Source organism: Scomber scombrus, chromosome 16, assembly GCF_963691925.1.
Source record: "Scomber scombrus chromosome 16, fScoSco1.1, whole genome shotgun sequence".
NCBI classification, from domain to species: Eukaryota; Metazoa; Chordata; class Actinopteri; order Scombriformes; family Scombridae; genus Scomber; species Scomber scombrus.
Genome location: NC_084985.1, coordinates 9,330,049 through 9,345,767, shown reverse-complemented (window position 1 = coordinate 9,345,767; position 15,719 = coordinate 9,330,049). Strand labels below are relative to the sequence as shown.

Genomic DNA, 15,719 nt, shown 5'->3' with positions numbered 1-15,719 from the left:
TAAATCAGAAATGTGTTGTTTTCAAGCCTTTTTTTTTTACTGTACATTTAAAGAAAGCTGTTTTTAAAAATGAAAGACTTCTTATATTGGTGGCTGCTTCCTTGTGATCATGACCGGTCAGCCTTTTTTTCTCCATTCACTACTTCACCCCTGATTCTATAGTGCATCACAACCCATGAAAAAGTTTTGCAGCTACCCCCCGCCCCCCCTCCTCCTCAACTCCTGTCACCTCCCGCCCTCACTCTTTTTACCCCCCCTCCCTCACCAACACCCCTCTTTTTTCTGTTCTGACTCATCCATACAAACTCTTGCATCGCCTCTCTAACTAACTCACTCCTCTCTGCACCCTCAGCCCGTCTCCTCTCCATCTCCATCCGACGCGTCACATTAACCCCTCAGCTGCAGCCTGACAGCCTGACCGAAGCCCCATCGGCGGCACCATGCTCTGGAAATCCCGAACCAAGACCGGCGGCCCGCAGGTAACAAAAAAAAAGAGAAAGAAAGAAAAAGAGAGACACACCAACAACTTTTCTGTTCTCATTCGTACATGCAGCAGTAAGTTCTGCGTAAAAGGCTGCACACGTTTGGACCTGTTTGTCTTTTTTTTTTTTTTTTTAATTTTAAGGAGGATCTAAGCTCAGAAAATAATTCAGTCCATTTTTTTTTAACTTGTGAGCTTTGGAAAAGACACTCTTTGAAGTTTTAAAAGCTGAAAACTTCAAAGATTTTTTTGACCAGAAGGATTTGGATAACTGCGTAAAAGCGACAAAAATCAGCGAAAATATGAATTTTAATGTTTGAAATTTGGAGGGTTTTTTTCTCATTTCTTACTTATGTCAAAATAGTTTTTCATAGTGTCACTCGTGCGTAAAAACCTGAAATAAAATCCAGTGTTGGTCTTTTCTTCTTTTTTTCCCCTAAAGGAAACAAAACAGTAAATGTAAAAGTAACAGCCCGTGTGTGTGTGTGTTTGTGCGTGCGTGCGTGCGCGTTAACGACCAGTAATTGAATGAATATATCTCTTTAAGAGAAGTGGACCCTGTCGACCCCTCCCCTCATTCTGCCGGGTGCGCGCAAAACCTATAAGTAGTGAGCTCATGGAGAAACTGGAGAGGACTCCGTGTGTGTTGTGAGCGCTTGTTGTGTATATCTGGCAGCAGCTTTTTCATTTGCGCGTAAAGAAGCTTCCGTGAAACATCGAGATAAAAAGGTGGAAAACGTAAATAACAACGTTGACTTTAATGGAGCGTTAAACCAGCCTGGATTACATCTCGGAGCATTTGGTGACATCTTTCAGTGACTGGAAGCCTTCGGGTCTTGTTGAATTTTAAATTTGGGGTATCCAGAGTGGTCCAGATGTTAATCCACACCTATTCGGCTATGGTGAGTTTGGCACAGCCTCATATTTATATATATTTTTAATATTATCATCAACAATGCCATCCTTAATGTAACTTAATATTTAAAGAGTTTATTCTCTGTGCTTGATGTTAGTTCAATAAAGCTGAAAAAATAATGCATCCAATTTGCTATGATCGCTTAAATCAGCTTATATCGAGCAAATTATATAAGTTAGTTTATATTATAAAGAAAAGACTGAGTTGATCAGTGTGTTACATTTTTAGACATGTGACATCAAGTGTCAGTTTGTGGAGAATAACGATACTTGGTGCTCTTTTTTTTTTGCATACTTTTCTTTTTAATTTAAATTAGGTAAATCTTAATTTTCCTTTGCTTTCCAGTAGTATGATGAATGACAAGTGTTCATACTTCCCAAAACAGCTATGTGACACTGAGTTCAGAGTGGCGGCGCCGCGCATCTGTCCGTGGAGATGGTCTTTGTCTGCGTTGTGTCACAGCAATGAGACCGACTGACAGTGAAGTGTCCACTTACTGCGAAAGAAACTGTGACATGAAATAGAGAATGATCATCCTTCTGCGGGGGTGCCATTGAGTTTTTACAGCTTTAAATTTAAACTCTGTTAGAATAAAATGAGGAAAAAAGCACAGTGTGGGTTGATGGATGACAGATAAATGTGTGTGTGTATGTGTGTGTGCGCTTTGAACCTGGCAGATAATGGACATTGTTCCACAACAGCATTGATCTGGGTGACCCAGCTTTAAAAAAATCCAATTTTATCAGGATGTATGTGAGAGCTGAAATGTAGGCTAGTGGATTACATGTTTTTACACACACTGATGAATAACACAACATGCTCTCCTGTTACATTAAGAAGGCCAAACTTCTAACAACATCACATTTGGCTTTTTTCTTGCGTCTTGTGCTCAACCTGCTGGTATTTTTTTAGTTGTAGAGGGGGGGGGGTTTAGTGGGGTTTAGTTGCCACCCTGACAGATTATTTACAGATGTGCCCCCCCTCCCGGAGCGACGTGTTGTTGTTGTTGTTGTGCACTACCTGTCCTTTGTGCAGCTTCTTGGTGGCCGTGACCTTTCTGACACTGTTCAGCAGCGATGCCAAAGGCTTCTCCTGCCATCAGCGCGCATCACTTCAAGCGCTGCTGCTATTTCCAGCCCTGATTTAAATATTTAAAAAAGGACACACATTTATTTATGGGTTATTTCTGTTTTGTACTACATTAAAATAGTTTATATATATATATATTTAAGTTTGTGTTTTATGTCTGTAGACTCCCTTTAATCTTGAGTAGCTCTTGTGATTTATGCTTTAGTTTTAATTCAATTCCTAACTTCTTGAGTCTATCTGACATTTGATGCAATAGTTAGTCCCGTTTTTGCACCTTTGGGAAATAGTTTGATAAGGACTCTGAGCTCCTGATATGAAGGAAACTTTATGTGATTTTCTTTTTTCTTCCACAGGACCGCGCAGACGGACTAAGCGGCTCCTCGCCGAGTGGGCGCCTCTCCCAGCTGTCCTCCCTGAACCAGGCCGCCTACTCTTCGGCTCCCCCGCTCTGCCACACTCCGGCCTCCGACTTCCAGCCTCCGTACTTCCCTCCACCGTACCCCCAGTCTTCCCTGCCATACTCCCAGAGCCAGGACACGTATTCCCACCTGTCAGACCCTTACCCCTCCATCAACTCCATCCATCAGCATCAGCAAGCATGGCACTCGCAGAGGTCGCGCTCCGACGATGGGGGGCTCTTGTCACAGTCTCACCGGGCTCTGAGCCTCGACCCCCGGCGGGAGTATCCAGCTGTCCCTCGGCTCCTCCACGGTCTCGGGGAAGGGGCTGCAGCTCTCGGGGACGGTCCTCTCGGGATGCACCTGGGACATCACGGCCTGGAAGATCTTCAGGTGATTAAAAATGTTTGCTTTTCCTTTTTTGTGTGTGTGTTGCTTAGATGTTGCTGAGCATTGAGAGACCGTGCGTAAAAGTCACTCGGTGCAGGATCAGGGCGCACAAACATAAAGTCTATAATATATATATATATATATTTATTAAAATCTGTTCTTGTGTCTTTAAATTTGTTTATTTTTAATTCCCTTAAAATAAAACACCAACATGGAGAAATGGGTGCAAAAATATCTCTAAAGCTCAAGAAATACGTGCTAGTTGGTAAAAAAGGCCTTCAGGCAATTTATCCTCCATTTCCTTTTTTTCCCTCCACGAAGACAATTTATGAAGAAATAGCTTTCATTAATAAAATGGATTTAAAGTAAAAACATAATTAACAGTTACTTCATTTTATTAATCATTTCATTAATTTTGTAAAATCGGAAGTTACCTGTTATTTAAAAAACAACTTCAGCACATCTTCAACCTATTAAACAAAATTGACCCCCCCCCCCCCCCCCCCAAAAAAAAAAAAAAAAAAAAAAATCATGTGACATATTTATGTGTCTGCTTATTTCAGATTAAAATATAAAACAGTTTAATGTTATATTGTTGAAGTGAGATGACAGGCTTGAAATATTAGATTGTATATTGATGCAAAAACATTTTTTATTTTATGTTTTAGCTCATAAAATAAGGATAATTAAATTAGAAGAATAATTGTATTTGTCATATTTAGGTTGCCTGTTGAATGAGGATTTTCTGACATGATGCGTCATTTTCCTTTTTATATGTGTTCCGTGTTAATCCAAATATTTACGGCAGAAGTTCAGTTTAATGACTTAAATTCACATTGTAGATTTAAAAGTAGCATTATAACAGGTTTTATATTTAAAAAGATGCCTGTTTATGAAAATATGAGGAACTGACTCTTACATTTAGTGGGGTTTTTTTTTGGTGATATTTCCCCCACTTTATTATTCATCTGTCCATGCATTCAGATTATTAACCGATGTATCGCTTAGACAAAGTGAATCTACAAACACACACTGCAGCCTTTTGCCTGCCCGCTGCAGGTTTCTGAGAGAAGAATAGTTTCTATGGTTTATTGAGCAGTCAGCTTCCATGCAGCAGGTGCAGCTGCAGACGCTGTTTGTTGCCTCCACGCAGAAAAAACACACCGAGACCAATTGATCTGCACGGTCATTAACGGAGAAGAAACGTTTGAGAGGCGCGCCAAGCGAGGAGTCAACGCGGGCATGTTACTGTTAAACGCTCCCACTTGACAAGCACCTTTTATTTGATTAATGGATTATATCCTTTGCGTTTGAACCCCTCTTATAAATTCAGCACAAAGGAGACATCCGAGAGTCGCCCAGCAAGACAATTTTACCCTCAGTGAATGAAAGAGATCAAATAAATGCTTCAATTTATTCTTTCTGTTTGCTTTTGATTAGCATTACATCATATTTCCTTTTTCACATGTCTATTGTTATAAACAGACATAAAGTGGGAGAAATATCAGTATTTTTTTGATGATCACATAATTGGAAACATACTATTTTTATGCTAAAATAGAAAATACATTAAAATCTCTAATTATTTTAAATAGTTTTCATTTTCATTCACATTTATTATTTAATTTTAGAATTAAGTACTTTTTTTGCACATAAAAATCAGATTTTCCCCACATGAAGCTCATAAAAATATTACATTTTTATAAGATCCTTCCGATTTAAACATTAAATTGTACAGCACGCACACTTTTGTTTCCATGTATGCTTTTACCATTTTAAATTGCACAATAGAAATATGAATGAACTGTTGCAAACGTGCTCAAAACTCCCCATATTTGACCGTCTGCTCCCCATTTTGCACAAAGCACCAAATCGAATTCGACTTGAGCAACAGATTTTATTATTTACTCGGTTATGGATGGTGTTCGTCTGTGCTGTGAGGGGAAACTAAATGTTGGACCGTCCATCTTGCTGTGGCCTGAGAGCTGGTGTGTGTGTATCTATATGTGTGTGTGTGTGTTGTCTATGAGGCCGGTGGATAAATGATAGTGACTGTCTGTCTGTCTGACACAGGGAATGGAGGAAGGATCAGCCTTGGGCATCCTCGACCACTCTGTCATTAAAAAAGGTAAGAGGAAGGAGAGCTTTCTGCCCGAGTGTGTGTGTGTGTAGGGAGAGAGAGAGGGAGAGAGAGAGAGAGAGAGAGAGAGAGAGAGAGAGAGAGAGAGAGAGAGAGAGAGAGAGAGAGACTGAGTGTGTATGTGTGCATTTGTGTCCAAGTGTGCACCTACAGTATATATAATTGTGCTATACATGCTGAAGGGGGTTTTGTGTTTAGGGGGCACTTCAACACCAGTCTCTCTCTCTCTCTCTCTCTCTCTCTCTCTCTCTCTCTCTCTCTCTCTCTCTCTCTCTCTCTCTCTCTCTCTCTATCTCTCTCACACACACACACACACACACACACACACACACACACACACACACACACACACACACACACACACACACACACACACACACACACACTGTTTTGCTATTTCATTTGAAGTCAAGAAGTCCTCTAATACTCGGCTGCAGACTTCACCCCAAAGGCACACATTCTTAATGAACTGTTCATGGTCATATGAGAGAGAGAGAAAGAGAGAGAGAGAGAGAGAGAGAGAGAGAGAGAGAGAGAGGAAGAGAGAGGAAGAGAGAGAGAGAGAGGGGAAGAGAGAGGAAGAGAGAGAGAGAGAGAGAGAGAGAGAGAGAGAGAGAGAGGAAGAGAGAGAGAGAAAGAGAGAGGGATTAGAGTGAAGAGGAAAGAGAAGTGGGGCAAGGGGAAAAAAAGGGAGGGGAACATGATAAAAGAGGAGTTGTGGGGAAATTTGCAGAGTATGATCACTCTAATATTACCAATTCTGAGTGGCAGGATTTCTCTGTTTTTTCCTCTTCTTTTTTCTTCTTCCTCTTCTTTTCATAAGACACAGGGGCACGATTAGAAAATCCAAGTTTGTAGCTGGTGGAGTGTTATACCGTAAGAAAAAAGAAAAAAAAAAACCTTCATAGACTTCATAGACCGTCTGTTTCGGGTGTGTAAGCTTTGCCCCGAAACAATCTAAAGATGACACCTGCTGTGTTATAAAATGACTGACAGCAGAGAATTAAAAACACAATAAAACTTTATTATAATGGATCCTTTTATATTTTAGAGAATGGCCCTTTAAATGAGCACATACACAGACAATTATTAATAGTTTTCCTCAAGATTTGTTATTTAATTTTGAGAAAATTGTGGATTTTTCGTAGGTGCAATTTAAACAGAAGATAGACAACAACAATTGATATTCTAAACGTGCATTTTGAGCTTTCTGCTTCTCCATATTCCATCCATCCAGACACTTCACTGGTTTGAGCCTCTCCGTGCTCTAAAGTTTTAGAAAAACAAGGATGTAATTCTCCAAATCAAGTCCCTGAGGAGGAAGAAGAAGGAGAAGGAGAAACAGGAGGAGGAGGAGAAGGCTCATACTGTACATTTCTAGCCTGATTCAAAGTGCTTGAATGTTGCTGCTGCGAACCAGCAGTCATTTGCTGAAGCGACAGTGATTCCACTTGTTTGCCAAACGCTTAGAATTGATCAATTACCACAGTGAGAATCTCCCCGGCACGCAGTCACAGCAGATAGCAGAGCAAACCTAAAGCCCTCATGAATAAGAAAAATCCAGCAGGGAGAACAGAACGAGACAGAGTATAGGGAAAAAAGACAAGGAGATGGAGGAGGAGGGTGAGGAGGAGGGGGGTGTTAGAAAGATAAAGAGTGTAAGGCACAAGAAAGAGTCAAGCGAGAGAGAGAGAGTGAAAGATGATAAGCGAAGAAGGAGGGGCAGACAGATGACAAAAGGAGAGACAGAGAGAGGGTTAGAGAGCTTTAGAGGGCCTCTCTGTGGCCTCGACGGCTGGCTGATCAGCTGGTTGTGAATGAGGGGATTTTAAGAGATTTCGTCAGTTCGGGGAATCTTTGCTGCATAGCGGGGCGTCACAGACAGGCCACCCGCAGAGTGCGAGGGGAGAGCCGGCGTCCCACTGTACAGTCGTACAGATAATAATGTGAATAAATTGCAGAGGGACCAGGAATGGAGAGACTGCAGCAACACAGATTCATGGATATACATTACTGTGAGCACCTTTCTTGGTTTTTTGCTTTAACTTAAAGGGTCAATTCCCCCCAAATTACAAAACAGTGTATTTTTATCAGACCCGAGTGGCTTAGAGTTAAAGGCGAGGTTCACATCTTTCAAGTCTGTCTCAAAAAAACAGTCAGATGCCCCAAAAAAGCTTGTTGTAAGCTTGCCTCCTGTTCATACTGATCATTAAAAGACACGTTTCAAAGTGCTTACAATGTAAGACTGGGAACAAAATCCACAGTGTTTGTTTGAGTGAAAAAATATATTCTGAAGTGTATCTGAAGCACGAATGAGGCTTCAGCCATCTTAGTCAAAACAAGTGTTTCCCTGTCGAGCTGCAGTGGAAGAATAGTAACAAAAAGAGAGACTTAGGCACTAAAAAGACTGTAACGTTGAAAGATATCTACTGGATTTGACTCATTTGGACAAATTAAGCTTCATTTTAGCTTTAAATCAACTGTTAAATACATTTTTGCACAGAAGGAGCACTGTGGCACCCTATCACTTACATTGTAAGCATATCATGAAGGGATGTTATAATGGTCAGTATGAACAGGAGGAATTATTACAGCAAGAAACACATTTCAATGTTCATATGGGCACCTGACTGTTGTTTAAAGATGAACTTATCCTTTAAGGCGCTAAGCATGAATGGAGTCTGGCCTTTGGTGCATCTCTCTGCCATTATTTCCATTCATCTCTCCACTGTCCACTTAAGAAAAGCTTGCAACGCTTATAAACATACTTAAAATGTTTCACTTTCTTAACTCTTTTGGTATCTAGTCATGCAGATACTTGAATGTATCCAGGTTTTAAGATTTATGCTGCCACCTTAATGCAATGGAGGTTAGTAGAATTTCATTTTGTGGTGTTCACAGCAATTAAATAATACAATTTTCCCTCATTACTCTTCCACAGACACTTTATTAACATGAACTATTTGTTGGTGTAGGAAGTCGTTTCAATGAAAACACAGTGAGATTTGTGGGTTAACCAGCACGTTGTTTCTTGGAATAGAAACAAGGAGTTATTTTTGGATATTTAATTTTAATGGTTTAATGCTGTGAACATTACAAACACACAAAATTCTATTTAATTCGGCTGTATTTTGGGTGCTGCAGAAATCTCAAAGACAGATATCTTAAAACTCGGGTATATGAGACAAAAAGCATCTGCATGAGTACATCCCAGTCCAGTAAGTGAGTTTTTAATGATAAAGCTGAGGCCTAACATCCTAAAAAGCATCTTAAACCAGCAAGGAAGACTTATCTTATCTTTTAATCCTTCTTGTGAGGGATTTTGGTCCTCACAAGAAGTAAGTACAGAAATACAGTCACACCAAAAGAGGTTGAGTCGTCTCAATTTGAAGGATTTCTGCCCACACAACTGTATAGTTTGTGGATTTGGGATTAAGAGATAATCTCATAATTAACACTCTAATAGATGATGTAACAGAGACTGAAAAAGAATAGCCGAATAAACCCTGGTTTCTATGCCAGCATAAATTATCATCGGGATTTGATTGGCAGCTTAAAATCCTCTTCAACTTTTAAAAACAGGAGCTGCAACAGGTAATAAAAAAATGACAGCACTCGTAGAAAGTAAGAAAAACTACGAGCATCAGAGTCTTGAAAAGTTTCGCCACAGTGCAGAAAAGTGAGTGTGAATTGAGCTCCTCGAGGTGTGAAATAAAGCTATTTGAGAATGCGCAGTTAAAACGAAACCACCTGCAGTTTAAACAACAGAGTCAACAAGCAGGGCTCCAGATTTAGAGCTGTCGACGTGGGGGAGAACATTACACTGAATAGATTAATCGGGACGGGAGGAGAACGCCATCATTCACACAACACCATTGTCACTGCAGCAGAGATGTGTTTAGAGTTATCATCTTTATTCGTTCTTTACCTCTTCATTTATCCTGCATGTTTAGGTTTTTGTTGCTCTTAAACTTTTCACATTTCTGTCTAATCTGTCTTAAACATTCATGCATGTAAATAACCTTCTTCTTCCCTTCTTCCTCCTCCTCCTCCTCCTCCTCCTCTCTATCACTCTTTTTCCAGTTCCTATCCCGTCTAAGCTCAACGGTTCATCCATGTCGGCCTTGTCCTTAGGCAAGGAGGGTCTGGGTATGGGAGCCGTGTCCAACCCCGCTGAGGTTTTCTGTTCGGTCCCGGGTCGCCTCTCGCTGCTCAGCTCCACCTCTAAGTACAAGGTCACGGTCGGGGAGGTGCAGCGACGCCTCTCCCCGCCTGAGTGCCTCAACGCCTCTCTGCTGGGTGGAGTCCTCCGCAGGTGAGAGGGAGACGGGGGAATGTTGAGGGTGTGATGAAGGGGTTCAGATCTGGTGTTTTTTCTTGTTGCTTGGAGGAGTGTGGAGGCAACACTCTGAGATAGAAAATCCCAATTTAAGGACCCCAGAAGAGGTTGCAAAATACATCTTTATGAGCGCATTAAGAAAGTGTGAAAGAAAATAGATGTCTGCCACACAAAGTTATGTTAATGTTCTCGAATCTGTGCTTTCTTCAAATGCAATACGTTAAAGATGTACTACTTTAACTCTTTAAAACTATTCAAATGAAACAGTCTGAGAAGGTAAAAGCTGTCTTTGGTTGGACTGGTCACATAAACCTGTGATGAGGGGTCGTTAGCTGACTTTGATGGGTTTTAGTTTGGGAGCCAAAGCCTTAAATAACTTGTGTTCAGGTTAAAACAGATGTTGGTGTTCCACTTTTGCGTTTAGTGCCATATCTCTCTTATTCCTGTGGAAAACTGTCTGAATATAGATGTTGAGAATTTAAGTTAAAATAGCAGTAAGGGATCAATTTTGATGTTGGGGAAATCAGAATGAAAGAGTTCATTTAAAGTAACCATTTAATGCGGGTATTAAACAAAAATAAACAAAGAAATCCATCACAGACGAGGAAGAGACAGCCACTTGTCCATCAGCAGAAAGCCTGAATAACTAATGTTGATCAAATGCTGCAGTTTGATAAAGGAGCACAACTGAGATCATTTACATTTACCAATGTCACCAAAGATGCTATTGAGCTCATTTACAATATATTCATTCCTTAGATTTCAAACAGTAACTTCATGTTTGTGCTCTGAATGTTGTTGAAAGTGATTTTGGGAAATGTTAGGGAAATACACACATGTTTTATATGTCAGCAGATTTACAGAAAATTATGATTTATCACAAAATAACTGCAGGAATCCACTAATAATTTTTATTTGTTTAATGTAATTTTATAAATGTGGAAGCGACAAAATGCTTTAAAAACCATACGACAGAGATATAAACTCAGTCTAAATAGAGAATCCATCGTTATAAACCATATACATCCATATATCCGGGGCCTTTTTTTTTTTCTGTTTTCTTTTTTCTTACAGTAAGAGCACTTTAATTTAACTATGGGACCAGTACTAAGGACTCAAAATGGGTCATGGGACTAAATCACAAGAGAAGCAATGTGGTTTAATGAAGCACCGCCTCGGGGGCAAAAGAACAACTTTATGATTTGGTTTGCAGGCTGAAAACCTTAAAGGGGACATCATTAAAAGATCAAAATGGTTGTAAATGTTGTAAACTAAGACTACAACATCTTCCACCGTAATAATAATGCATCACTGTCTGTCTTATTATAGTCACACCTTTAAATATTTCTGTATAAATAGATATTTCAATATTTAAAGGGTGAGGAAAAAGGGAAAGGAAAGAGAAACAGTGAGAAAAAGGCACAAATGAAGCCAAAAATGGAAAATACGAGGCACTATCCGTGTTGACAGGAAGCAGAGGGAGACTTCAGCTTCTTCACATTCACTTACATAAACACACGCACACACACACACACACACACGCACTTACGCACACACACACACACACAGACATACAGAGATAAAGGCACACATACAGAAAAAACACAAAACCCATCCACACTCACACAAAGCACCACAACAAAACTCATAAAGACAAACAGACACAGAGTAGGATACACACACATACACACACACACACACACACACACACACACGTTTTCCCTCACCCACACACACACACACACACACACACACACACACACTCTCACACACTCACAAGGACCATCTCCTAAAAACTGCTCTCTCTGTCTCTCTGTCCCCCCTCAGGGCGAAGTCAAAGAATGGTGGCCGCTGTCTGAGAGAGCGTCTGGAGAAGATTGGCCTCAACCTGCCCGCCGGGCGACGCAAGGCAGCCAACGTCACTCTGCTAACATCTCTAGTAGAGGGTAGGGGAAACACACACACACACACACACACACACACACACACACACACACACACACACACACACACACACACACACACACACATACACACACATACACACATACAGTGACCTGCATATATCCTGACAGATAGAGACACGTATTTACATAGAAAAATCCTTGCATGAGCAGGCACAAATAAACAGTGGTAGCATGGATGGCTGCATAAATGCGTGCGTCTGCTCACACACAAGTGGAGGGTGTCATTTTGAAAAGCCGAAGCTGCGTCGGCCTCCAAAAGCCAAAGAGCGGCAGGATATTTGACTAGTGAAAGTGAGAAAAGTGGTGGCAGAGTTTATCTCTTGACCTGTCCTGACCCGAACGGTTAAAGCAGTCAATTGTGTTTTATTTTTTGGGAAAAAAAGCATTTTCATGGATAATTATTTGATTTGAAATCTAAACCGAAGCTCTGTCTTAACAAACAGGAGGTAGTGGCTGCTGTTTTCTTACTTGTGTTTCTCACTCTCCTTCTGTCCTCCTCCTCCAGGTGAAGCTGTCCATCTGGCGCGGGACTTTGGTTATGTGTGCGAGACAGAGTTTCCAGCCAGAGCCACTGCCGAGTATCTGTGCAGGCAGAGCGAGCCCGACCAGCTCCCCACACGACGCAGCATGCTGCTCGCCACCAAGTGAGTGTTTCATCAATACTAATGCACAGTTTAGTCATGTATTAGTCTTTTAGAAGAGGATTTTTTAAAGCAAACTAGTGCATAGTTACAAGTGAATTCATCAAGAGTCACTGTGTTTGGGGAGAAGTACTTAAAAAAAGCGTCTATGATGAATTACTAACTTGATTTGCTGTATAAGTTTAAGATAAATCTGCACATAAATACACTAAACAAGATAAAAAAATAGGTAGAGTGCAAATTATTAGTTCACCAGCAGTTCATACATGAACCATATACAAAATCTTGGCCGCTGGTTCATTCTTTACCTCAGAATTCACTGTTTTAACCAAAAAAACTTCACAATAACAAGTCGCCCTTCAATTGATGTTTGAGCTTTACTGTGCAGAATGATGTATGTGCAGATTCTTTCACATTCATCAACTCAAGTTTCTCTGCACTCAGCTTAAAGGTGCAGTCTGGAAAATTTAGAAGCATCTAACAGAGCAGACTCAGCAGAAAAGTATGTTTAAATAGATGTATAATCACCTGAAAATAAGAATTACTGTGTTTTCGTTAGCTTAGAATAAGCCCTTAATACCTACAGAGAGAGCGGGTCTTCTTCCACAGAGCCCGCCATGTTGCACCGCCATGTTTCTACAGTAGCCCAGAAGGGACAAACCAAGCAATGGCTCTAAAGACGGTCTTTCATGTTTTTCGTGAATTTCACAGCCACTGTAGATTCTCCTCCATGTTTGGAGGATGGGGGAGGGGTATTCAGTTGATTGTAATCTGCAACCTCACCCCTAGATGCCACCAAATCTTACACCCTGTACCTTTAAATGTGAGTTTGAGGTGTTTACAAACAAGTGTGATTTGTGACATCACAACTAGTTTGCAGCCAATTGTGGTCCACTTATAAGAGTGATATTAAAACGAAAGCACTTTTCCGCAAAGTAGGAGACATCTCGTAACCAGCAGTTAAACTATTGAAAAGAAAAATATTTGCATATTCATGGTTTTTGGAATTTTTAATAATGGAGAAAGACGAGATGTCGTTTTAAGGATTTTAACGAGATAGTTAAACTTTTTTTGTGTGTAAAAAACGTATTAGGCACAAATTATTATTCAAAGTAGAGTATTTTATATACATCCTAAAACATGTCTGGAGGGGATCTTTAAACTCCATCTGCAGAGGAAGGTTGTGAGATATGTGTGAAAGCTCCAGAATCACCAAATAAATGGGCCTTAAGATGAGGGTTTTATGTCAAATTGATGTGTTTCTTCACATAATCTGATTTCCAAAACTGTCCAAGGGCAAATATTACATATGCTGTACCAGTCAAAACTTCGACTTTTGACTGGTACTGTAATTAATATACATACCCTGTATTTTTTGGTAGCTTAATTGGCCTGAACCTCAGTGGCCTTTGTGTTGAGGGTGCTCAAAACTTTATTCAAGTTTCAGTAAAGGCCGGATTTATTTAAAACGAGGGGGTTTTGTGTGCTGGTGAGGGGTGTTGAGTGATTGTCGGATATAATTTGGCCGACACTGAGCCTACACTAGCTTGTCAAAAGCTGAAAAAACTAACGCCTTCATTTCTCTTCTTCTTCAGGGAGATCTGTAAGGAGTTTGTGGACCTGATGTCCCAGGACCGCTCTCCGCTGGGCGGCAGTCGACCCACCCCTTGCCTGGAGCCCGGCGTCCAGGGAAGCCTCACCCACTTCAGCCTGCTCACCCACGGCTTCGGCACTCCCGCCATCTGCGCCGCGCTCTCTGCTTTCCAGAGCTACCTGATGGAGGCGATTAAAATGCTGGATAAAGGAGAGGGAGGAGGGAAGAGCCACCACGACAAGGAGATGAAGCACCGCAAATAAGAGGGGAAGATGGACAGATGTGTGGTTGGATGGATGGATGGATGGATGGATTTGATTGATGGATGGTTGAGCGGCAGAAAGTAAGAGAAAAGAGGGGGTAAAACAGACTGACTCGTGGCCCCTCTGTGTCTTTACCTTTCGCCCTCAGGACAAAGACTTTTACCTCCCAGAAACCTCTGCGGACCCTGTCGTAAATGGAGGCGGGGGGGTTTATGATGATATCTGTACTGTAATGTGTTTCGACAACCACCTCACTCTCAATGACGCATGGACCTCTCTTCTCAGTAGCTGGTTTGTGTCGCGATGGCGTCTCCGAAACATCTCTTCAGGATGAGTTCCTGCATATGGCACTATGGTTTTTATTTATTTATTTATTCCCTCCCCCCCTGCCTCCCCCCCTTTTTTTTAATTTGGTAAAACATGTCCACCTTTATCTGTGATCTTAGCAGCCCCCCGCATTCATCAGTCACACACTAAAAAAAAAAACACACACACACACATATATGTTGGACCGAACTCATCTGGGAAGCATCGTAAGCCATATCCGAGACAACGACCTGCTCATTGCTCCTCTGGAACTTTTTTTTTTGGGGGGGGGGGGGGGACTTTTAACTCCAACCTGATTGGACGCAGCTTCCATTTGTAGTTCGTTAGTGGGTGGTCATGGGAAATTGAGTTCTCTGGGTTAGCAGCAGGGGGGTAAAAAGGAGGAGTAACAGGCAGCTAAAAGGAGATTTGATTTCTTTTTATTTTGAACTACTACGTGTTGGTAACTTAAGAAAAAATAACACAAATCATTTTGTACTTTCTGTGTATGTTTATTATTAATGTTATTACTGTTGTTATTATTATTATTGTATTACGGCATAAATGTAATATATTATTAAAGAATTAAGAACTGATCGGTTAAGTTTCACAAGTGTGTTTTTATGTTTTTTAATCTGGCGAATCGAAAACAATAAAAAAACTTAACAGCACCTTCAGGCACCTTTAAACTGCAACTTCCCACTTCAACCTAGTTTTAAATGCAAAGGTTGAAAATCTGGTTTTATTTGCTTTTATTGTAAAAGCATCCACTCTTCATTCCCTCAGTCACAATAATGACATTTTTTATTGAACCCTGTAGGCAAAGTCTACTCTCAGCCAAACAGGAAGGTCAAAGCTAGGGCTCCGACTAACACTTAATTTCATTATTGATTGACCTGTCGATTATTTTTTCGATTACTCTGTTAATTATTTAGTCTATAAAATGTCAGAAAATAGTGACAAATGTCCAACAGCCCAAAGAGATGTCTTTAAATTGCTAGTTTTGGCTGACTGTCGGTTCAAAAAGATAATCAAAAGACATATTAAACTTACAATTTTAAATTAAAAGAGAGAAAAGTGTCACATTGAAGGACCATCACTTTGTTTGAGACTAAAATATCCCAAAAACTAAACATCTGATGACATTAAATGTTAAATCAAATTAGATTAAATGGCATTCATGCTCCCCAGAGGA

At 40.6% G+C, this 15,719-nt stretch overlaps 1 protein-coding gene across 2 annotated transcripts; it reads left to right on the top strand.

Annotated features, from left to right (window-relative positions):
* Nucleotides 1-440: 440 nt before the first annotated feature.
* tfap2e (transcription factor AP-2 epsilon) lies at nt 441-14,218 on the top strand. Of its 2 annotated transcripts, none has more exons than XM_062435990.1 (7): nt 441-479; nt 2,840-3,277; nt 5,348-5,402; nt 9,498-9,729; nt 11,581-11,699; nt 12,226-12,364; nt 13,957-14,218. In XM_062435990.1, the coding sequence occupies exons 1-7, from the start codon at nt 441-443 to the stop codon at nt 14,216-14,218; spliced, it is 1,284 nt and encodes a 427-aa protein (XP_062291974.1). The 2 variants fall into 2 exon arrangements, with proteins under 2 accessions (XP_062291974.1, XP_062291975.1); XM_062435991.1 differs by lacking the exon at nt 441-479 and adding an exon at nt 1,357-1,383.
* Nucleotides 14,219-15,719: the final 1,501 nt, after the last annotated feature.

Bases quoted from the DNA above. Each gene is read 5' to 3' on its own strand.
- tfap2e (XM_062435990.1), top strand. From the start codon at position 441: ATGCTCTGGAAATCCCGAACCAAGACCGGCGGCCCGCAG. The intron at 480-2,839 runs GTAACAAAAAAA...TTTCTTCCACAG, and splicing joins CCAAGACCGGCGGCCCGCAG to GACCGCGCAGACGGACTAAG. The intron at 12,365-13,956 runs GTGAGTGTTTCA...CTTCTTCTTCAG, and splicing joins AGCATGCTGCTCGCCACCAA to GGAGATCTGTAAGGAGTTTG.